Raw genomic sequence first — 24,807 nt, 5'->3', positions numbered from 1 at the left:
CCTTCCTTCCTTCCTTCCTTCCTTCCTTCCTTCCTTCCTTCCTTCCTTCCGTTCTTCCTTTCTGCCACCCCTGCCCTTTCGGGGGCTTACAACTCTTCCGTCTTCTTCACATTCTTATTTTGTATTAATTCTCCGATTTCGATGATTTAGCTATTTCTTTTTATCGCAGGATTTACATTCTGATTTTCCTAAAAATCCCAAAGCCGTGTCGGATCTCAAATGAATTCGTTGGAAATGGGAGCGCGGTACGTCGGCTAACGAGATAAAAAAAACGGGCAACCGAACGCGGAAGTATTCCCTGAAGCACACTCGATTTCGCGATCGATTGGAAAAGTTTCCGACCAATTGCCAGAGAGAAAAATAGAGAAGTCTTCGTGATGGAATTCTGGCGACATACTTCAGTCGTTGACGGCAAGCACCGTAATTAAGTTTCAGGAGGTTCCTACCTATGGTTGCGTGAAAAGAGATCCAAGATTCCTGATGAAAGAAGGAAAACGGATCGATTAATCGTGTCGGCGCTTGGCCGACAATTGTTAGCTGCTTATAGGGTAAACGATCGTTAATTCGATCGAGCGAAGGAAAGCGAGTCGGAGGACTGATCGACTGATGAAAAAGGTTAGGGGAGAACGGCGAACACCCCAGCCCGTTCTATCTGGACGTGGATTTCGGTTGATCGATCGTCCATTGGTTCGTCTCCCGTCCGTTTTTTTGTATCGTCCTACCAATCGTATCGGGGTGTGCAGGGCCGCGTGAAATTGAATCTGGTCTCGGTCGAAGCGCAAGCTCTCTCCTCTCCTCGATCTCGCCGAAACATACGCTATAACTCCTCGTTACGGCGCGTAATACGCATCGATAAAGATGAACGAATCGATTGTTACCAGTATTTATGAGGGCGCGCGAAGATCGGGGAAGGGATCGGTCGAAGGGATACGAACGGGGGAGGATGTTGGACGAAAGTCAAAACGTTGCGGCATTGACATAAATAGGATTTAACGAGGGATCGTTAGGGTGAGATAACGGGTTACTATCGTGAATTTGATCGCAGCCACGGCCTGTTCCCAGGGGATTTCGCGTTGGCGCCGTGTCAACGGCAGTTCCCTGCCGCATTGTAGATTATGGGAAACGCTGGAACGGTAGAACGACGAAATACGTCCAAAGCAAAGGTGCGTTTAACTCGGCTGACGTCACGGCACCACTGCCATCGACACTGGTGAGAATCAGTTTCACGGTTCGGCGAGGCCACGATGAAAATGACACGTATCCACGTCCGTTCTCGTTATTCGCTGTTACGTTTCACGAAGCGTCGTAAATCTTTGCCGGTCGTAAAAATTGAAATACTCGAATGCCTCTCGTAAATGAAATTTGGAGTGGCGTTGGTAAGCACCTAGGGGGATAACGCGTTTCTTCGTTCGTTTCTTCGTTCAACCAGAGATCGGTCGATTTCGAATTCCTTGATTCGGAAGCAACGCGGGTGTACAGGCAGAGTGTATTTGCGGTCACGCGAATGGTTTGTCGAGTAAACGAAGCATCAGTACTCGTGACAGCGACGCGTCGCAGCTACCTTCGCCGCGTGCGGTTAACCCTTTCCGAACCCACCGATGTAGTAATTATAAAGCAATACCGCCGCGTTTTTCCTCTTCTATTACAAAATTTCTCGAATTTTCCTAAAGCTATTGTAAATTTAATAAATAAAAGTTGGCTGAACCGAACTCGCAGTTACCTTCAAGGCGTGGCAGCTCGGCGTCGATTTGCTAGGTCGGGTCATAAGTAACTTCCGATATTGTTCAAATATCTCGGAAACTGTGCGAAATATGGCAAAATGTTAAGAGACCTTTTTTGTAAAAAATTAAATTTCCAACTATTTATGTTCTATGACATTTTTTGATCAGCTGCATCAAATTACACGACAATGCGCGACCACATACAGCAAGGGTGACTCAAGAAATAATTCTTACTGTCTGTTCCTTATAAAACATTTTGAATGGAAAAACCTTCAATTCTGAAGAGCAAGTCGAAAACTTCTTCCAGTCCAAACCAACCACATTTTACAAGGAAGGAATTCATAAACTGCCAGGAAGATGGGAGAAGGTTATACATAACGGTGGTGAATGAGAGCAAAATAAATGACTGATGAAAAAACGGAAGTTACTTATGACTCGACTAATTATTTTAAGAGAAACTTTTACTGAACTGATGAGAGAAGGAAACAAACGCATAGCTACGTCGCGTGTATCCACAGAGGCAGAGAGTTCGGACGGTTTCGCAAAAAGAGATCGAGATACTAGCTGCAGGCTAGAATGGATATTATTTGAAAGAAGGAAAAAAGAAAACGATCACTGGATGGAGTAGAAACAAAGAGGGCGCCATGGTAGCAATTTTCCTCTGCATCGCCGATTTTATTCCACCTTGATGTCTCTTTTCTAATCTATCCGTTTTCACTGCCGTCAAACCATCCATCGGATGCTCCCGATTTCTCCTTTGTCTCTTTCACTTGCGATTGTCGCTGGATTCCTTTCGAATCAAAAGTTGTTTGATCTTCGTACGATTCTTAACAAACAAACGCTTTAGAATTAAAAGACGTGACTCGATGCGGCAAAAACTCGTCAGAAGAGGGACGTTACGCGAATGACAGGCTGCTATCGTCATCTCTCCTCAAATCTTCCTAAAGTAAACTGTATTTTCTCCGTTTATTCGCGAGCCGGAGAAGTTCGAGTGATATCCTGAAGTCGGCGACCACGGGTTATCCTGTTCCGTGCCAACGATTCCGTAATTTTAGAAAAAGCTTTCGAAGAACTGTCGGACGTCGGTGCCAATAAAAATTGGCTCGTCTCTAAGCTTTCGCGATTTTTATTCGTCGTTGGATCAAAGACGAAACAGAGGCGTATTATATGTACTTTGAATAGAAATCGGTGATTGGCACCCGGCCATTTCTTCTTGCAGCATCTGACTTGCCGGAGAAGCAGCGAGCGGGGTAAGCAGCCTCGATTAATAGCTCGGCTCAGAGTCAATGGGATGCGAAATTGCTTTCCAAAGGGGAGAGAGAACTCGCTCGTTCCGTTTCATCCCTATCCTCTTTCTCTCGAAACTGCTGCCTCCTCGAATCGCTCGCTCGTTTTCCAACTTTCCCTCGAATTAACGGTAGAAATCTTCTTTCCTGTTTCACTCGTTCGTTATTGCTTGCCAGCGACTCTGATCGCGACGTTAAAAATTGTAGCGGGTCATTCGAAAAGGCGATTACGTTAAAAGGGAAAGGCTTCTTAAGACGTTTAAAGCACCACCCGTCAAGATCTTTCGTCTCTGCACCGACCGACCAGATCGGATTTACATAATGAATCGAGCGAATTTAAAGAAGCCCGTTTAAATTCGAACGCGCTTTTCGCGTGAAAGAAATTTTAAGAAATTTTAAGAAAAATTTCTACTTTGTTGCAGCGAATCAAGAGGAATTTCCCTACGAATCCATGGACGACAAACAGCGATGTTTAACGAAACAAAAGGTTGCTCGATTAAAATCGTTCAACCGAGAAAAGTAATAATCGCGAGGATCGATTCGCTTTCGACGGTCACGAGCTTGCTTCGTCGTTAACGAAACGCATTTTCTACTCAACAGGTGTCATAGAAGAGTATGTCTCGCGGTCGGATAAAACGCGGTGGAAGCGGCGACGATTGCGGTGTAATGGAGATAATGGTTAGAAGAAAGTGTTACTCACACGTGGCGGCTAGCAGCTGGGGAAGATACTTCTTCCAGAAGGTGCACTGTTTCACCCTAGGTCCGTTGCCGATTTCGGAGCTGTTGGTATCCAACGTCAGGTACTCTTTCGTTGCGGCATTGTGCGGTGGCCAGTAAGACAGCGTCCACGAAGCGACGTCGCCGATGTTCGGATCCCTAACGTAATCATAGCACATTATCTTTCTTTTATTTCTTAAGGGGTTAGGATACTTTGTCAGCACCGGAAAACGAGACGTTGTTTAAGTGGCGATAAACGAAAAAGTAAACCATCGATTATCTTGAAACTTTGTACTATAATTAAGTGTAATATTGGGTGAAAAATTAACTATGATAAAATTGCTAGGGATTGACGATGAGACATTTCAATTTTTGTAAAAATGAACAATATGGCAGATGTTTGAAGTTTGAAGATGAAATTTCGACGAAAAATGAGTTGTTGCTTATATTTTGCAGAATTGTTAGAAAATTAAAAGAAAAACGGATGGTCAGTCCCTAGTAAATGTAATAGCAAAGGTAACTGTAAAGTTTCAAAGCAATTGATTCATTAGAACTAGAGCAATCCTGCACACCGTTTTGAAAAACATACTTTCGAGAAAAACGCGTTCAAAGTAGGCTCCAGTGCTCTGAATTTCCAGCAAAAAAAATTGTTTCGAAACTGGGCCTTTTGCATAATGTTCTTAAGGCTTCAAACTATTATTTAAGGGAAAAAAAAAAAATCGACTTTTTCGAAATTACAAAGTATCCTAACCCCTTAACGAGATACCTTTTTCTCGCTCATACAACGAAAATATTAGACGAAATTTCTCCTCCGTCCTTACCCTGACTTCGCAAAGTTCGCCCAATATCTCATCATCCTTTTCGATAAGTTCGCTTCCTCCTTCGTGTAGCCTTTCGAGGGATCCAACGGTTCTCCGAATATATAACTGATTTCGTCCGCGTGCATCACTCCGGTCCACCTTGGCCACGGATTGTTTGCGGATCTGTTCGATTCAGGACGTACGGAAAGGAAAACAGTAGGATCGTTCGTTTGTTTGGAAAATTTTCAGCCGGAATATATCCCGATGAGAATTCTCACCTGTGCTTATAGTAGTACATGTAGACGGTATTTCCGGTGTCGGCGTATCGTCCGGCGAATTCGTTCACGTTGCAGGTGAACTGATAGTCGCCGACTATCTTGTCCAATGCGTCGCGATTCACGTGAGGGTCGTCGGGACGTAGCCAGTCGGTGTACTCGTAGATGATCGCGTGCCTTCCGATCTGATTGACGTACGGGTTCAGCTCGGAGACGGCGCTGACGAATTGTTCTCTGCTGACCTTCACGTCCTCGGTGCCGTCGATGCGGAACAGTTCGGTCAGATAGTAAATGATAAAATAGAAACCTTCCTCGGTGTTGGAACCCATCATGATGTTTGCTTTCTTGAAGGAGGAAGTGGCCAAGGAACGTTGAGGGGTCTCGTCGAGGAACGCGCCGTCGATGACGGGGACGAAAGGAAACTCGCAGATGCCCAGAGTGCCCCACTCGTTCGTAACCAGCTCTATCGGATCCTTCACCAGGAGACAGTCGATCACCTCCTGGAGATTGTCCCGATCGTGGGGACAGTCGACCGCTTCGGCCAATCTAATACCCCGCATGATCGATTCTTCCCGCGAGATGATGGCCCATGGTGCCGTCGGCGAACCGGACTGCATGATCGCTTGGCTGAACAGATGCCTGGAACGCATAGAAACGGCCGCCACGACGCGGGCGGCCTCTCCGGATAATTTGTTCGTTCGTGGAAATTACTCGAAGGTGGTACGATTTCGTTACCGATTCCGTCGACCGACGGATCCGTCGGTCGAACGATCTCGTCATGCGAGAAGCGTGAAGCGAGAAGCGTGACAAGCAACGACAAGCAACGGCAAGCAATTGCAAACAAACGGTTGTGACTAGCAGAAAAAGGTATGCACCTTGACAGAGGCGAAAGTAGGTGCATAGAAACGGATACGGCGCCCGCGCTCTCTCCGAACAGGGTCACGTTCTCAGGATTTCCGCCAAAAGCAGCGATATTGTCGCGTACCCACTGTAGGGCCATCATCTGATCGAACAGACCGGCGTTCCCAGGAACGTCCGACGTTCCGAAGTAGAGGAAACCAAGGCTGGCAACTCGATACTGCATCGAGACCAGGATCACCTTCTCCTCGGACACCAGGGTTTTGTGATCGTAAACGTCGAGGGTCGCCGAGCCGGAGTAAAAGCCACCTACAACGATGTCCCGCGATTCCATGTCTCCAAAGAAATGCCTCTCTTCTTCAAATATCTACATAACCCGTCGTGCCAGCCCTTTCTACAAGGGGGCTATCTTCCATTTTTTCCTTCGATTATTTCTTTCCGAGAGCTATTACACCTTTCCTCTTTTTTTTCTTTTTTCTTTTCAAATCGTGTGTCTATTTCTCGAGCTTCGAGCGATACAAGCACAGACAGAGCGAGAGAGGATCGTTAAAATTAACCCGTTAGTCTTTCGACGGCGTATGCCGTATGCGACTTTCCGTTCGAAAAGGGCAGCTGTCTTAAAATAAGGCCGCGGGCCAAAAATAAGCGTTTCGCGTCAAGAACCGACCACCTGTAAAGGCAACTTTACTCTCTCTCTCTCTTTGTCTGTGTGTAACGCGAGGACGGAACAGGTGTCAGCTGGAACTCACCACCGAATATCCATACCATAACAGCGGCATTGGTAGGCCTAGGTCGTGGCGCGACCACGTTCACGTAAAGGCAATCCTCGCTGAGCGGCGTGTTCGGATTCCACATCGTCGCACCTGGAAAGTCGCCGAACACCGTGTCCAGTATCTGCACGCAACTATTCGGGAGCGTGGTGGCGTTCAGAATTCCCGGCCAACGTTCCGCTGGTCTCGGATGCCGGAACCTCAACGGTCCTGCAACAGAAACCCTTCTCGTAACGTTCCTCGATGCTTGTCACGCGTCTACGATTAATGCTTTCTATCAATTTCTTTCGTTTCTTTCGTAGCCGAAGAAAGTGGGAAAGAATAGATAGTAGGGTAGAGAGCGCGCGTAGTGCAGTGGCTGGACTTTGATGAAAGGTTAATTAGCGAGTGGTTGAAGCCGATAGACCGTACACAGGTGGTAACCTACCGAGAGGTTTCTGCGCGTAAGGGATGCCGAGCCAGGCGTCGACCTCCTTTCCCGTGGTCGCAGTCATGGTCTTACCCTTGACCTTGCCCTTTCTCGTCTGAACTATCAGCGGATCGTCGTTGGAATTGAGGGCGGCTGGTCTAGGCAGCTCCTCGCTAGTTCTGAAGCTCTTCCCGTCCTCGTGCGACATGTCCGCGTGATGTCTGCTCCTGTGGGTCAGCGAGCACCAGCAGACGTCCAGCTGCACCAGCACCGTTAAACTAAGCACCATCAGAGCCTCGAGCTTCGTCAATGAACATCGTTTCCTTGGCATCCTGTTCCACGCCTGAAAACACCGTCTATCTCTGTAACTTCTTCCTTTTTCATTTCCTACCTATTTGATAAACTTCGTTAGGTTGCTCGACGATCGTTCTTATCGTTCGAGGAAATGAAAAAGAAGAAAATTGGTGAAAAGACGGCAAGAAGAGCGTAAGTAGAGTAGAATCGTTTCTCGCGAGAAACGAACGCGGAGCTTGTTCGGCTGTTTTGTGCGGAACAGATCGGTCGGAAACGATTGTTACTTTCTTGAGGCGAGACTCTCGGCGAGGACAGGATTCGGTATCGCGATCGATTAATTGGAAATGGTGTCGGTCTTTGTTCGAACAACGTCTACCCTCCAACAGCGCGTTTCCCTATCGCTTTCACTCGTCGAGCTTGCACCATTTGCTCGATAATTAAGCCCACCTTTCTCCTCTCTATTATTTTTCGTTCAATCGATCCGAGTCAAACTTTTTTCCTCCTTCTCGTTTCAAAAATTCCTCTCGCCCTCGGGAATTTTCACGCGAACAAGGCTGATAACAGGATTCGCCGACGATTTTGGTATTTTCAGAGGGAAAGGGCTTTTATTTGTGTTTGCAAATACTTTGACCGCCGTTTCTATGAAACGAAGAAAGAGAATAAAAAATATTTCCGCGTGGAGAGGCAGCTCGATTCGCAGCTACACCATCAGAAGGAAATACACGGTACAGTTGTGAACGAAGGTCCGGGTTGATTGGTCATTTCCTTCTACGTGTTCCGTCCGTGTGGTCACGCGTGATTACACGCAACGTGGAGGTGTTACACGCGGAAGCGTTCGTGAGAGAAAATAGCGCATTAGCTGTCATCGGCAGTGACAATTTATCATCGACCGCCTGCCTGCTTTGCTTGTCCCTCCATTAACGCCATGGGGACAAACCGGCTCTTCTCTTTCGACTCGACAAAATTTCGTTTCAAGACGCGAAAATTTCGTTTCCAGAATCCAGGGTACAGATTTTATCGCGAGATCGTCCACGACGAACGTTCCTATCCCCGATTTTTCTTCCTTTACTCACCAAAAGTTTCGAGAAAATGAACGAGCTCTCAAGAATCACCGCGTTCCTCTGCTTCCGAAATATTCCCTTCACGACCGCGCGACGCGCGATAAGACACGTTTCCTTTTCACGTTCACTACCGCATTTCCGGGCAAGAAATTTGAAAACGAAAACGAAAGAATGATTCGAACTAGATAAGCGAGGTGCCTTTCGATCGCGAGAGGCATACACGAAGACAGAGGCTGCGAATGGAAGCGTTGCCGATAGTTATCCCCCTTGTCGCGATGGCAGCATCGTGCAACGCACCATGACCCACGTAAAACCGCTATCTATTAAGGCTATGATAGTTACGCCTCTGCCACGCTGTTCTTCCTTCTTTGCCCGTTTTCATTTATTACTCCTAGCTTATTTGCAACGACGACTGATCGTGAAAATTCCATATTTTCATCCAGTGTACCTCGGCAGAAATAAAAACAGAAGAAGATACAGAGCTTCTCTTCGAGTAGTCTCTGTTCGAATTGTCCGCGGAGGGGTCGACCACTCTACGGGTCCAAGGAGGACCCCGTGTTCTATCGCGATCGATCGATACAGCTGTCTACCTCTCGTTTATTTACGCCCTGAAACCGCTTCTACTCCACGTTTCTTCCGATTCCTGGCTCTCTCGACTGGCTTTCGACACGAGCAACTACTCGTCTTCGGTTTGGTTTGCGATACACTCGTCGAAAGTTCGCCGAGCACCCTCGACTCTGTGGATAGCGGTAATCGAACCTTCCCCCGACAGGTTGGATCAAAGTAGAACAGCCGGAGTATCTTTCGAATAAAGCGAAATTGTTGTGCATATTTGTTATACATGGTGGCGGGAAGGGAAAAACTAAAAGCACAAATGATAACCAAGCGAATGGAGAAGAGTTTTCGAGCTGGTTTATAGACTGATTTTACTGGTACACGTTTCGAGGGAAAGCCAATGAAACCACGAAACGACAAATGCGAGTGGAAACGATGATAGCGTGACACTGTATCGGTGTAATAAACGCTTTCGTATTAACTGTGCGTTCGGGTAACGAGTAACGAGCAATTCCCACGAGTGTCCCGGAAAATCTAACCCCTGAAATTTGTCGGGCCGCGTGGAATCGAGCCGCTCGATTAAACCGGGAAAATATATCGGCGGCTCGTCCCGCTGGAATTTGCCGGATGCGAGATTCCGTCCCGCTTTATCGCGCGACCACAGCTGCTTGGCTTATCCGGCTATATAAAGTTTATACACCGAAATTATCCGCCATCGTTTCACAGTGCTGCTGCTGCTGCTGCTGCCAGATTACCGGTGAAAAAGTATAGCTGCGTTTGCGTCAGCCTTTACGCTCACTTTCAAAATAAAAGGAAAAATGAAAAACAATTCGTTCGCGAATAAATCTACCTAATGCTTACGAATCACTCGATCCACGTTTCGTGTTCCTCTTAATAAAAAACCATCTCCTAAAGTCCATATTCACAACACAGAAATATCTCAAACTAACGTAGTTAAAGGAGATGGCCACCTCCTTAGTCGACCCCCATTGTCCCGGCAAATTTTTACCCCATGGAATCCATAGAATAGGCCGCCAAGATGATTTGTACCAAGTTTTATCCAAATCGATTAATGGGAAATACTCCATAGTCAAAATGGCGCTCAAAGTTGACCATTTTAACACGGGGCTTTATGGAAAGTGGTCGAAATCGTGCATTCGGCATCCTAGTTTCCGGATATGCTAGTTTCCTTGTAAAAATCGCTACTGTGGAGGAGGAAATAAGGAAATACTCCAAAGTTCACATGCAAAGAATAAAAATTCATAAAAATCTACTTGCCAGCAACTGCTATTCAAGTCTACCTAGAATACTGAAAAGGAAACAGTGGATCTGCTTACGCCAAACAGTTAACAAATAATCAGATACTAATGTACTTTCACTTCAATTACTTTCCCTCTTCTCTTTCTCCTATTTCTTCCATTTTCTCTTTTTTCTTCTTCCCTTCTCTACTCTAATGATAACAGTAATAATCGACTAATGAGTCGAAATCCAAACGCTTCCTTTCAATACACTTGATAAAACAAGTCAGGAACAATTTAATAAAGAACAAATAAAAAAAAAAAACGTTTCGTGTTCATAAACTTCTTGAAAAGTTTGATCACGCTGTCGATGGTATCGACACTTTCTGTTCGTAACCAAGGTATTAGTATTGTCCGATACCGTTTCAAGAGCTATCAGTTCAGCCTCGATACCGTTTCGACACCGCATCGATGAATAAATACCGAACGATCGAATTGGCTCGACGTAATTAATGGAGATGATATCGTACAACGAAAGGATTAACGAGAAGGAAACACGAGAAATGTAAATAGAGAGAAAGAGAAGAGCAATGCATTTGCATGGCGATTATTCGAATTAATACGACGATCAGGAAACGTTGACGGTCGCGTGAATAAATCACGGGGCGCGCACCCTCGCCTTCTACAAAGCGGATCGTTCGATAATTAATTACGCGCGTGCCACGACGACAGACTGTAGAACGAGAAATCCCACCAGACCTCTCTTTATTCCTCTCTCCCGTTATTTCACCCCCTTTCTACGCGTTTATGTTAATTTCAGAATAAATGTAAATGCGATACCGTCATTTCAGCTCGTACGGTCCAACGGGCTAATGTGAATCGGCACGGAAACGTGGAAAACGGAAGAAATATAATTATTAATGTACCTCCTGTCGTGGTCGGCGATTTTCGAGCGAAAAAGAAGAAATCGTTGAAACGTACTTACTTACTTACGGTGTCCAAATCGACGAAGAGGCTGAAGGTATTCGAAGAACCTCGTGGAGGTTGAAGACGACGGTGGAGATGGAGGAAAAGCCCTTCCTTCGATTCTGCGAGGGGCAGATCCGCTTTCCCGCCCTTCCGTCTACATTCCCAGTTCACGGATCATCGCTTGGCTGCAACAGCACGAGTGGAAAATTGAGTGACGGCAATCATGAGTGAAAAATTCGATAGGTCGAAAGATCAGACGATCGTTATCCCGCAAGAACCAGGCTCTTCCGGTACGTAGCTACCGTTGTCCGACTTTTTTAATTTCACCTTTTTAAATTTACCGACATCGTTAGAAGAAGGTTAGATAATTGAGAAATTTCGTACGCATCCGAGTGGTAGCCTCCCGGCTGTTCAAAGTATCGGGACGACCTAATAAATTCGAAGAAGTAGGTACCGCGCGACCTCATAAAGCGTGGAAACGCTGAATTCGAGCTGGCTGGCTTTTAATAAAAGCATATATCTCGTTCTTAGATGGCTGAAGGAGGGCTCTCTACGGTATTTTGGCTGCTGCCGACCCATTGGCCAAAGGTTGCCCGTGAATTCCAAGCTGGTCGACTTGGAGGAAGCAAATAAACCCCGACTTGGGCGCACACGTTCGCCGAACAATCCAGGAATTTCTAATAAGCGTACGCCCCACTTTCGGAATTCATTTCGCGACGCCTCGCCCCGCGGGAACGCGGATAATGAATTTGGATCGCACCGTCAAGATATATATTCCACCCCCGTTTCCGCGTTCCCGCTTCTTTCAGCCTGAACCTCGACATATCGAACACGGTTGTCGCAACCTACCAACAATAATTACCTACCAATTAAAAGACTGATTATAACTTCATCTGTCTTCCAAAAGCATACCACGAACGAACGATAGTAAACTATGGAGCGGGTATTAATATTAATTCCCCTCTTCTGCCTCTCTACCTTCGTTTCATTTCGATCGCGAGACGCTTTCGACAGCGAGACAATAAGGAAGAAGAGGACGCGAAGCGAAAGAAGAAGAATTCAATGTACCAATGAATTATCGACTTCGCGCACCCAATTTGCCCCTTTGTGCAATCTCCTCGCAGAGTTTGTTTGTCCAAAGGGACACAATGCTTCAGAGAAATTTCTGATCGTCCTTGTTCCATCGTTGTCCTGCCAACCCCTTGCTCGATCCTCGTCCACCCAGCGGAAAAATTAACATCCTCGACTGTGGAAACAATGGCCTCGAGTTTCGACGATGGTTTGCCTACCTCTTTTTCCCCCTTTTCTTTCCTGTTTCCGAGTCGATAGAAAATGACGCAATTTCTTTTACGTTTTCGTCCACTTTTCTTGAAGAACGTGAAAATGGTTGGATCATTTAAAGATGGAGACGGTGCAACAAAATGGTAAACACGTTGAACGCCATGGGGGTCACCGGTGATCGACACCGCAAAGTACACATACCTGAATAACTAAAAGAAAATAATAGAAAAACATTATTAAGGAAAGAAAGAGTTAATTTGAAATTTGAAAGTTAATTGTTTGTTTTCTTAATAATTAGAGTTTCAATACGGCTCTTTTCACCGTGGCGTTCAACGCGTTAATCTTTGACCAAACGAAATGGAGAGAAATGGACAGAAAAAGGACGTAGTAGGACAGAAATTTAGCGGGTCGACGGTTTAAACACGCCTTCACTGAAACACGTTTTTGTTCGAAAGAGAAAAAGAAAAGAAAAGAATAAAACCAGTGTAAAAACCAACACGCGGGAAAAGATTTCCCAAAGGCAAGCAAGCAGCGAGATCCATTTCCCGGCTGAAATCCACTCGAAACAAAGGGGAAGCGAAAAGCTGTCTTTTCGCGTGCCGTTTCTTCATTGTCGCGAATTTTACGCGAAAAAGAAGAGGAGGAGACACGACACGAACGGGAAAGGAAGAACATTTTCCAGGACGATGACGATCGGTGTACTTTCACGGATACACATTTTTCTCTTCTTTTCTTCAGCAAGGTGCAACTTCGAGGAAAGAGAAACACACTCGTGTTCCTTTCTTATCGAAATTCCGATCGCAATTAATCGATTACTCAGTCCCGATAAAACGGACGAAAATAACGCGGCCACGATTGCTCGTTACCGTATCGTGACGTTATCTACTATTTTGACAACGCCTTCGATTGAACTCGATTAATCGCTTGATTTGGAGTTTAATTGATCGTCAATTAAAGTAAGCTATGTTAAATTTGTTCGAATTATTTGTTCTAAAAAAATTGCTTAATTTTAACACAAGGGAAAGGAGAAATCTAGAGCTTCCGAAACAATAGAGGGAATCTCGACTTCTTACGTCTCGTTCCTTAAACGTAACACGGATCTATAAGCGGATAGCCGAGCAGCGAAGCTTCTAGCGGAACAAAGCTTGCCGGTGTTCTCGAAAAGATCGAGAAAAGGTTCTGACAGTCCCGTCCGCGATCTTCGTCCAATAGTTTCACCAAGGGGAAGCTTTTCATCGTACGAACAATGCGCGTAAGAAGCCTTTAAACGCGAATAGCCTCGCGATTCCGTGTCGTCGGCGATCAAACTGGAAAAAGAAAGAAAGAAAGAAAGAAAGAAAGAAAACGCGACGAAAAATTCGCGGTCCACTGATTGTCCGTGGAAAACAATAGCTCGCAGCAATTTTTAAATAAAACTGCGACCCGTAATGGGAATCATTGTTCCCTCTGGCAAGAGCTGCAGTTATCGTTTGGCCCGTATGTCGTCGAAAAGAAACGTTTAAACGAGACTTTCTCGTTGGTCGTTCGACGTTCGACGCACATGCCTATCGACGCGAATAAATTTTCCCGTGGCACAGTCTGCCGGGCAAAGCGTTTTTCGATGCGTCTCGTCGGGTCGGTTCGGAAGCACGAAAACGAATCGACTCGACGATTTATTTCGCTAGAAATTCAAAGTCGAATTTACTTTTATCTGGATTGTTCGAGCGAGCGAACTTTGTTGCCTAATTGACCAGGAATATTTAGAAACCTGGCTCCGTAATACTAGGATTCTCGGGAAAATAAATTGTCAGCGGATATCGTGTGAAATTCAACGCGACGACTCGTGTTTCGTAATCTCACGCGCGTAATTTCGTCGCAATTATCGAACAGGCTGGGTAATTAGACGAGCTATCGCGTGTCGCGGTAACGAGTACTCGAAATTCAACAATGCGGCACGACGAGCTACGCGATACGATTATTCGAGTTCGGGCAACTTCGATATTCGCAGCTGGGAAAACTTTTGCCCGACGCGACGGTAGAACGCGAATTCCGAAACGCGAAACTCCTAAGACGAGTTCTTCTCGTCGCGAATCCCCTTTAATTAATTCGCCGCTGTCTGTCTTGCTGGAAAAATTCCACCGCGACTCGCGGCACGATTCGTTGAAATCTCGAGAGCGGACTATCGACTCGCGAGACTTACAATTAGATTCGTAAAGGCACGGAACGCTGTTAGTTTATTCGAAAAAAGTTATTAACTTGTCCGAATTTAGAAACTAAAGCTACACTCGATCAGAATTAACGACGTTCTAACGATATGCAAAATTCTCGAGAGTAAATTCGATCGCTGTTTCGAGGGCTAATAATATCAGGCCAGGGTTGTTGCGCCTCCCTATACCATCAGGAGATTTCCCTGCGAACGCTGTTAGTTTCTTCGAAAAAATTTATTAACTTGTCCGAATTTAGAAACTAAAGCTACACTCGATCAAAATTAACGACGTTCTAACGATATGCAAAATTCTCGAGAGAAGATTCGATCGCTGTTTCGAGGGCTAATAATATCAGGCCAGGGTTGTTGCGCCCCCCTATACCATCAGGAGATTTCCCTGCGAACGCGTGCCAGAAACTTTCTGCACCAACTAGCATCGTGTGTTTGTAGCCTCGATTCCCTTTCCGCCCACCTTTACGAGCCGAGCCCTCTTCAACGATTACCCATCTAATTTCATATCTAAACTACTTCCAATTGTTTACTTTTCCATTTATCGATTCAATTAATAAACCAATGTACTTATCAACAATCGCCACCGTTACCCACTTATCTTCCTTATCTTTCCCATTTACGCTACGAGTAAACCGACCAATCTCCATTTATCAACGATAAACTATCGATCCACGAACGTTTTATTTTTTCCTTAGCTCCAGTTCGATTACAAAGTCTAATAAAATGTGGAATAAAAGCACGTACGATTGAAACAACAGCGACGAACAAGACGAGAGACAACGAGGGTTGGCCGGCACAAAGGCAAGGGATGGGAAGGGTAGGACAGGGTAGGCAGGCAAGAGAAACGAAGGGGTGGTTCGAGAATCGCTGCTGACCTAGAGATGTCACTGGGTTAGCGTGCCCATGGGCCATCTATAACCCTGATAGCTGGTGATACACACTCGGTTTTAGCTTGTCATAGGCTGGCATGCAGCCCTGCAGATATCTACATACGAACGTTTCCCGTTCCACTTGACCGTTCTTCTGCATCCTACATCGGCACGCGAACCTTTAAACCTCTATCCTAATTTTCAACGCTTTCCAATCGACGAGGTACCAACCAAACACATCATATTCGACCACTCTCGCGATGGTTGACACTCCCTTATTTTATGCGACGATATTATATTATCGAATCATTTTCCTTTTTTTCTTCCAAGAGCATCGACATTGATGGGAAAATTAATTTGATTCGATGGTCGATGAACGAAAAACGAAGACCTACTTTATATCCTCGATAAGAACGACGAGCAAGATCGATGGAGAAGGAGCGGCGAAAGACTTCCGGATATCATCGACGTTTCGTCAAGTTCGTTACTTCGACTTATCATCCGCTTTTCTATCGCTATAAACAAAATATTCCAACAACTATCGCCGATTTAATTCCCCGTAATCTAGCGAGAGGCATCGAGACGAAATTCATTTTCCACCTATTAGCCGTATTATACCCGAATTCAATTGAAATTTTAAGAACACCCGATGTTGGAAAATCGATAATCCGAGGAGTCAAAGGGAAGACGGGATGGTGTAAATTTAATCAACGGAGGAAAAACAAGATCGGACAAAGTCCAAGTGAAATAAGTTGGAAAGACATAGAGGAAAAAAAAGAAGAAAAGACAAAAATAGATAGAAGAACGTGTACCGTTGTCAGGTTTGAAGAGGGGAGAAAAATCGTGTAACGAGTGGGTTGAAGGGTTGACGGATGAAACGAACACACCGAAATTCATTCGTTCGTGCTGAGCGGGAAGTTTTATTAGCGCAGGCTGCATTCTGTGCGCGGTCTGACGTTTTCTCCCGTTTTCTCCCGGTTTAATCCCTCGTCTCGATTTACAGGCGCACAGAATGGAAACGGTGTCGCGCGTTAGCCCGTGAATGCTCCGGCTACGCGGAACGGATATGAATTTGTCAGCGAATTTTCGAACGGCACAAGCTTCGCAACGACGCGACACGACGAGCGAACCGAGTAACGTGACGTAATGAGAAAGTCGAGTACGATGAAATCGGCGACAAACAGCTGTGGGATTAATTTTCAATTAGACTGGCATGCAAATTTTCCAGTCCCTTCGTGCCATCGATACGCCTGTTTCTCCTTTTACCGGTCATCTTTCCTTTATGTACTTCGAATTTGCTTTCGGACGAAAGTTTCGATCGAGTTTCCTCGAAATTCGACTGCGACGATCGAGTATTCGGACGGAAAGAAAATCGCTGGTCTACTGGTTTATTTATAAAGCGACGAGACGAGAAACAGACGTTTCGGGGTAGCGTTTAGAAACTGAATTGCATATTTAAAGTTTACCAGCTATTTCCAGCCAAGAGACGTTCGCGGATCGAACGTCTTTTTTCTGTTTCTGCTCGAATGTATTTCGCTGATTGCAACGAACGAACAAAGGGACATTCCGGGAACAATGGTTTACCAGAGCGGGGGTGGAAGGGAGGGGGGAAAAAAATGCAGGGCAAGCGCAATTTTGTCTTGATTTCCAGCGATTAAACAAAAGCTAAACGATGCAGGAAAAGGATCGCCAGTACAGCATCGAGAACGTTCACGTGTCGAGATAATCGGACGGCCGGAGGCCAGCAGTCCGTTGTTTCCCGCACAATGCCGAGCAAATTTTCGGTTGTTGCATGAATTTGGCAGGAACAATGTATCACGTTCGTCCGGCAACCGGGTGGAACAGCTAGCAGAGCAGAACCGCAACGTATCTGCAGTACAAGCTACATTCATAGCACGACTGCAACTCTGCATCCTCCGCACACTGCGCACATTCACGGTGCTGCGTTCGTCTGCGTAAGGGTAGCAGAGCACGTGCAAATATGCGCTAGCAAACACGCTTGGCTAGCCGAGCGGACGACACACGACACACGCCATCGTTTATTTGGATAAGTTTTCGAATGGCCCCAGCAAAATTGAGAACTCAGGTTCGGCATATACTCAGTTCGCTATAACCTAAATTGATGACCAGAAACCGATTAAAATTGCTTTCAGAACTGGATGTCTTACCGTTTTTGAGATATCATGGTAAGAAATTTTTGTACAACTTTGGGACTACGTATGCGCTGTTCGATACTGCGCATACACAGAACCTAACTAAACTTAACCTAACTTTACCATGATATCTCGAAAACGGTAAGACATCCAGCTCTGAAACCAACTTTAATCGGTTTCTTGTAACCAACTTAGGTTATATACCGAACCTGAGTTCTCAATTCTGTTGGAGCCATTCGGAAACACAACCGTTTATTTATCCGCTTATTTTGCTAGCCTCGAATAAAACGTTCGAGGCAAGGATATCGAAAGGATCAGGACTAGGACTACTCTGTCTGGTAGCCAAGCCCGTTGATCCTTGACCCGGTTACCGCGACCGAGCCAAATATTAACCTAACCTCTGTAGCCAGGTCCGAGGCCTGTCTTTAGGAAGTCGTTAAAAACGAAAGGTTCCCTCTTCTTAAAACCACGACACCGTTTCACGGCTCGTTACTGTCGCGACTCGCGCGCCTTACCTTTGGCATATATTCAAATAATAACGAGCCAGCCTGTCTATGTTCTCTCGTCGACGAAAAGTCTTATCGAGTTTCATCCTCCTCGATGACGAGAAATCATTTCCCGCGAATCCGCGATCGCGTGGTAAACTTGTGTACCTAGAGGCGTCGAAAAGTCTGCCTTGGAAAGGCACTCGCCGCCCTGCTTCGTCTTTAGAATAGACAACTCGAGATTAGTGGCTATGGATCGATATCTAGGAAAACTCGGTAAATAACTTTGGGTCAAGTGTATCCGGCATCCCCTTTCTCTCTCTCTCTCTCGCCCCCCGTCTTTTCTTTAGAGACCTCGGAAAAAATTGCAAAGCATTGATGTATAGAACGCGTAGACGCGCGTTTGAGAACTACAACACTCTTCCTTCTAAATGGAGTATAAATATTTGCGCGTCGAAAGTATATAGAGCGAAGCTGGATCAACGTCGCGAAGAGTGCCGTCGCTGTTATGTCGCGTCGGAAAGCGGATGCAAATGCAACCGGCGAAGAAACACGCTGGAAAATGTATTTCCGAAGGTTGCCTCCCTTCGCTTCGTTTACCTCCACGACTACTACGTTTCTCAGAGAATTCGATACGCGACGCATCGATGATGCTGCGATAAACGCGACCCTATTTCCTACCTAACGTGCCAATTTTCGGTTTTATTAGCAGAAAATTGGATATTTGGAGGCGGGGGTGTATAACAATGGTAGCGTCGACGAGTTTCAACGCTACCTATTTATGAGAAGCGTCAATCAGAAAAAAGAACATTCAACGGCACACGCGAATGGGAGCCTTTAGACTTTAGAATCTTTTGCTCGTTAACACGTACGGGGGAAAGTTTGAAACGGCAAGTTTGAAAGTTCACGCGAGCCGCAGCCAAAGCAAAAGCTGGCAATGGAGAGATGTGCCAGGCCGAGCCAGACACCGAGACCTCTTTTCTCCATCGGCCAACTCCTCCTTACCTTTCCCTCACTTTTTACCATCTTTCCTGACCTCGAAAACGTCTGCCACAAGTCGAAAGCTAGCCGACCACCATTTCTCCAACGAATTTCCCACGGACCTAAAACCGTTTCAAACGAAGTATCTTTGTATCTCTCGATGGAAGAAGGTAACTATAAAAGCGGTATCGATGGTTCTCCTTCGAATTACCAGCTACCGGTAGCTCGCGGCATCAAAGCGTTTCGTTGGAAAACCAAGAGCCGCTCTTACAGATTGAAAAGCTGTTGGGAACATCGCGACTCGACTTGACTCGACTCGACTCGACTCGGATAAGTCGAGCGTTAATCGTCAGGCTCAAAGGACCCGGTCTCCTCTTCTTCTTCCCCCGAGAGCTTTTCGCTCTCCTCGAAAGCTCTCGGAACCGGTGCTCGCGAGGTTAACGTGCCTGAAAAATATTTCTCCCTCCTGCCATTATTCTGCATAGAAACGTCTAATCGCTCGAAACAATAAAGACAAGAAAGCGCTCCTTCTCTCTATGTCCCTTCGATACCTTCGATCTTTCTCGTTCGACTGTGACGAACGTCGCGAACAATCGTACGAATCGTTTCGTTGATACGTGTATGTACGCGAGTCGAATTGAGACATCCTTTCAGGTGGAACGCTTAGCCTCCTCTCCTGTTCGATGCAGCCTTTCGACGCGAGTTCACGGTAGCAATGCGTCGGAAACTGCTGCAGCCGCAATGCAGCTCCGGTGCAAAGAAAAATCGTTCGTGGCCGGATGCACTTGTTCCTTTCTCTTTTTTTTTTTTTACGTCTCTTCTTTCACCCGTACAGGACCCATCGAGTCCTATGGACGGACCGAGAAGGCGAGTCGCGAGACGCCTTACCGCCCTGCCGTTTGCCAATTTTCACTAGGAGAACCCCGGTTTTATCAATCGATACGGTCGAGGACGAGAATTCGTTGAAATTTACTTGAATAAAGAAGCGTCCCTTTATCTATCTCGTTTCTTTCTATAGGGTAAAGTCGCGGGAAAGCGGAGAAAACTTTTTACGCAGCCAGAAAAGTGGATTAGGTTTCGGAGGCAGTTAAAGAAGTCGCGTGAAGTTTAGGTCATGCATAAAAATCAGACCGGATTAGACCGGATTAGATAAGAATCTACTGTGAAAGCTGACATAATGAGCGTAACGAGCGGTGGTATAACAAATGGAGGGAAAGCTGCCAGCCCGGCTTCTCGCCTTCACCGTCGTCGCGTCAACGAGCTTTACGTTCTACTTGCTGGCCGACTTTGCGTCTTCATCTTTCACTTGACACTTCTACCTAACGCGTTCACACGATTCTTTCTCTCCTTTCCTTTCCTTTCATTTTTTGGCCTCGTTGAAAAATCGATTAACATCGTTACAGATAAAATCGTAAGGGAACGCGAGGAAATCAGGGAAAAGAAGATTTCCAAGTTTGACCGAGGGAAAAACAATAGGCGTTGTACCGTTCGGTGTTTCCGCATTTATTTCCCTTTTGTTCCGGCGATGGAAACGAGTGGGAAGATTAAAAAGAGGCGAACAAACGGGGGTGTATGGGGGGGGGATGAAGCGTTGTGGAAAAGGGAGATTGGCGTGGCCGGTCGAGACAACGACACGAGTGGCTGGAAAGTCTGTAAAATCGTGCAATTTAGTCCTCTGGAATGGCGTATCCAGCAACGAGTCTCGTCACGCGATGCGCCAGTCCGATATACGGTATAAACAGTTACGTGTCAGCTGACACAAAGCCCTAGAAAATGGGCCGTAGATAGACGAAGAGGAAGGTTGAGGGTGGTGCTAGTAAGTCGTAAGGGGGATAGGAAAGGATAGATTAACCTGGTTAGATAAGGATCTACGGAGAACACGGCCGTATAATAGGAGCCGGAGGGTTAGCTGCCAGGCGCTACTACCACCACCGCCACCTTTCCTACCCGAAAGCAAACGCGGGCCCCTCTCGATACCCTACAGCCATTTCTAATTTCCACTCCGTCACTTCCTTTCTCTATCCTTATTATATCCCTTAAATTTCCCTATAACGCGATTCATCCACCAATATTTACAACAGACGATACATTTCTCTTTCGCCTCGTTTCGTTCCGTTCCGTTTTGTTTCACCTCGTTCGCGAGGGCCAATTTCCTCTCTAGCCTCGAAACTTCATGAATATTGCACCGCGTCACGACCTCTTCTTCCCTCTCCGTTGCCGCATTATATTCCACCGTGTTCCTTTTTATCATCGACGTACGCTTTCTTTGCAGGGATCGCGCGCTATTACCTTTCAACGATTATTCCTTCAATTTCCCGTTTCATTTTCTGATAGAGGGCTCGTCGCGGGACGAGCAAAGAAACTGGAAGCAGGAAAATTTTGCAGATTCAGCGCGATAACTTGTGCCACGCGCGAATAAAGGACAACGTGCTTATCGGAGACGTTCATCTCGACGCTTATCGATATCGAGATGAACTTCTTTTTCAGAGGACGTCGAAGATAGAAAGGTACGGTATTCGGCCGGCGAGGTGAACAACGATGGTGGATAACGCGAATCGTCACGCTTCCGAACGACAGACAACCGGCTAATCTACCAACTTTCCTGCGCGAGCAACCATTTCTTCTCCGAGATAAGTTTAAACAAGGAGTATGTAAAAAGTTGATGAGAATTAATTGAAATCGTTGACAGTTAATTGGCGGGAAAACGCGATTTCGCGGCAACGTGTTAAAAGAATATATGTTTTGAGAGCTTTTGCAGGGGGTTAAAAAAGAAAGTAACGGCCGTGACACGCGAAAAAGAAACTCAGCCGCAAAGTTAATTGAGACCCCAAAATTGAAGGTCGTTAACTCGACTCGTTAAAAGGTTAAAAAGCTGTCAAGGAAACGACTCGTTCTCACGGAATAGAGCGTTGAAATTTTGCTGAATTCTTATTTCGCGTCGCGAAGAATCAGAGATAAGCAACGATGCTGGTGCATCCCGGCATCTGTTGGTTAATCAAGGAACGTTAATAAGCTCTTTATCGCGAATCATAGCTTTCAGGATCGCACGGAATCGTTGGAAGAATAGCGGCGCTGGGATAATCGTCGAAGAGAAGGAAAGAAAAAAATAATATCGACTCGACCCTGTCTCCCTCGATCCGTCTGATCGTGAATTTCATCTCACTTTCAGCCAAAGCGCACGTAGAGCGGATTCCCGATCGACTTGGCCGCGACACACAGACACCCTTAACGGCGCATTGATTCGCCGGCGAGGAGTGAAAAATAGTCGGACAACGGGAGGAAATGCATAATTGTGGAATCGAGCGTAGTTGGGTCACGGTTCCTATTTTTACTCGCAACCGATTGCGCGAGTTGAAACGAAAGCCAAAGGCCACCTGTGTGTCTGTCCAACGTTTGCTCTTACCCGGTCCTTTTACCGGCTCTCATCTGCTGCTTTCTTTTCTCGTTCGGTCGTGGAAAACCAAGGGACGCACACGCACCCAGCCAGCCTTTCCTCTTTCCCGAGCTTTCGACGCGACCCTTGATCCGACAAAGCTTCGGCGCGCCAACCCACGGGAAAAAACCAGCTTCCACGCGGCCGTCGAGTACGCGTCAATTTTCCTTTTGTCACGTGTATATAACCTTGTCATTGTGTGTTTTTTTTTTCTCTTTCTTTCTTTCTTTTTTAATACCCTCCACCGACACGAGAGCCTGCCACGCTAGGTGCCGTTCCCCACTCGGCTAAATATGTTACGAATCGCGCGACTCGCTTTAAAAGTTCCAAATTCGAGATTCAATTTTCTCCGTGGATCGAGCAACAATACTCCCCGCGATTCCTTTCCATCAATCGACGCAACTTTTCTGTACAATAGTTATTTTTATGCCGAACAGTTCTTGCTCGTAAACGTAGACCGACCAGGTGAATTTCGCTTCGCGATAACAATTTCGATGATGCGAAACTTTCGATCGATAGTGTACACGGGATCACGGTATTTCTGGATGCATATACGGGTTTGCGATGAAAGGGTTAACGAAGCTCTTATCTCGATGCACAGGTAAACGCGAACCACTCGAAGCCACTCTACAGATATTGTATCGAGTGTTTGCTTTCTTCGGATAGGAACAAATATGTACCTTATTTTTATTTATTTTTCATTAGACAGAGAGGAAAATACATTTACGTACGCGCCGACCATCCCCTGGTATGGAAGATGGCCGGGGCAGTGTGGGACTCAGGTGCTCGCCATCTCCTGTTGATGGAACCCACAACAAATATGTATCTATCTACATATACATACTCGTTTGAGAAGAAAAAAAAGAAAATTAATGTTCGTTCGAGACGAATTCTGGGTGGCACGCGATTCGTTTTCACCGTGGTCGGCTCGTACCATTGATACGCAAACGCGGCCAAACAATCGCGTAACGGACGCCGAAGGCTCGCGTAATACGCTCGACGATAAAACACATAGACATCCGACGAGTCAAGTGCGATCGATAAGTTTTCTATTCGAATCTTTTCAAGGACCCCGTTCTCCAAGGGCTACGCGATTCATCGCTCTCCTCCCTCCACGTTCTCATCCCTTTCTATGCGCCCTATGTGTGCATCGCGACAGCCAGGAAAGCTGCGGTGAACCAAGAGAGAAAGAAGAAGAAATGGAAATTTCATAGGGGTATCGAGCCCTCCTCCGCTCTATCCAGCCAGCTTAAACCTATCGAAATTTATTGCCGGACTTGGCAGACCTATCCTGCCATTAATCCGTGCCACCTACCTATATAGTATGTCCGTTCTCGGTGATGTTATCGTCGATCCGGCAGTTCTGTCCTCGTAATTTACGCGGACTAATAGGACTATTGCCGACTAATCTTTGCTCGGAATCGATTCCGTCTCTTTGCCAGCTTAACCAGTCTCGCGTTCCCCTTACCAAAAGTTTCCCAAAAGGTAATTTTCTACAACGAATAAGCGGGAAAATCAGGCGGCACCGTGATCGTTTAGCAAGAGAGTAATGTCCACGAGCATCGCTGGTCGGATGCGCAACGAACGCCAGACGGCCAGAAGGCCAGAAGAGAAACGGAGCGTGCAGATTCTGTCCCCCGAGTAACATCAAAGACCTCTGCTATACCTCTGTTTAATTAGTGGTCGGCGAAGGGAACGCGGACGAGACGCGCTGCAGCAATCCTTTCGATTGCTTTTTTCATCTGGACCGTTTGTACGGGTCGTATGAAACGTGGCGCAAGGATCGATCTCTTTCGAGCGTTAGCCCTGTTGGAAACAAGTTACCCTCTTATCCGCGGCGAGCGTATTCGCCGAGGTAATAGCCGCTCGAAAAACCGTGCCGGCCGGAAGTGACGCAGCTTGTCCGCAATCTCGGTCAGTCGACCGTTCATCGTGAAAATTTTACAAACAAGACTGTACAGCGAAAAGAAACACTTACGAATCTCTGGGAGAGCGTGCACCGTCGCCGCTTCTCCTGCACCTGGGTCCAGCTCGACGACGACCACGATGAAACGGCGAATCGCGACGTGTCCAGCTGGATAACCTCGTCTCTCTTCTTCCCTCGTTTTATCCCTCCGTTCAACGTCTCTGCATCGACGTCGACTCGGTGAAATTTAGTCGGAGGGCAATGTTAAACACCGAGACGCGGACGATGGACCAAGATCTCTCACCGTTGAACGATCCTCTTTGGTTCTGCGAACGATAATCGTTTTTCAGTTTTACGGAGCTGTTGATCCTCGGTGACGAGGTCGCAGACTGTTTAGGAACGATCGGTAAAACGAAGACGAAGGCTAAGACGCAACTTGGAAGAACGAAATGAGTAAGTGGAAACAACCGTGCGAAAAACAAGTAGGCCGGTTAACCGTTCAGGCCGCACTGACGAGTCGAGCCGTAGCTAGTAAGGGTGAACTGGCCT

The 24,807-nt window shown here is 46.3% G+C and overlaps 1 protein-coding gene across 6 annotated transcripts in view; it reads right to left on the bottom strand.

Annotated features, from left to right (window-relative positions):
* LOC117602077 (acetylcholinesterase) overlaps positions 1 to 24,807 on the bottom strand; it is a 34,813-nt gene that overhangs the window by 6,810 nt on the left and 3,196 nt on the right. Inside the window, exons 3-10 of one of the 6 annotated variants that reach the window (XM_034319592.2) lie at positions 24,331 to 24,584; positions 10,970 to 11,138; positions 6,855 to 7,192; positions 6,407 to 6,637; positions 5,675 to 5,966; positions 4,803 to 5,438; positions 4,546 to 4,707; positions 3,708 to 3,883 (exon numbers count right to left, since the gene is read on the bottom strand). In XM_034319592.2, the coding sequence (XP_034175483.1) occupies positions 3,708 to 3,883; positions 4,546 to 4,707; positions 4,803 to 5,438; positions 5,675 to 5,966; positions 6,407 to 6,637; positions 6,855 to 7,167 (1,810 nt within the window). In that variant the 5' untranslated portion in view covers positions 7,168 to 7,192; positions 10,970 to 11,138; positions 24,331 to 24,584. The other 5 variants (XM_034319595.2, XM_034319593.2, XM_034319596.2 and 2 more) reach the window with 5 other exon arrangements.

This window comes from Osmia lignaria, chromosome 13 (genome assembly GCF_051020975.1).
Source record: "Osmia lignaria lignaria isolate PbOS001 chromosome 13, iyOsmLign1, whole genome shotgun sequence".
NCBI lineage: Eukaryota > Metazoa > Arthropoda > Insecta > Hymenoptera > Megachilidae > Osmia > Osmia lignaria.
Note: the sequence above shows the minus strand (reverse complement) of the source record. Positions and strands in the feature narration are given on the sequence as shown.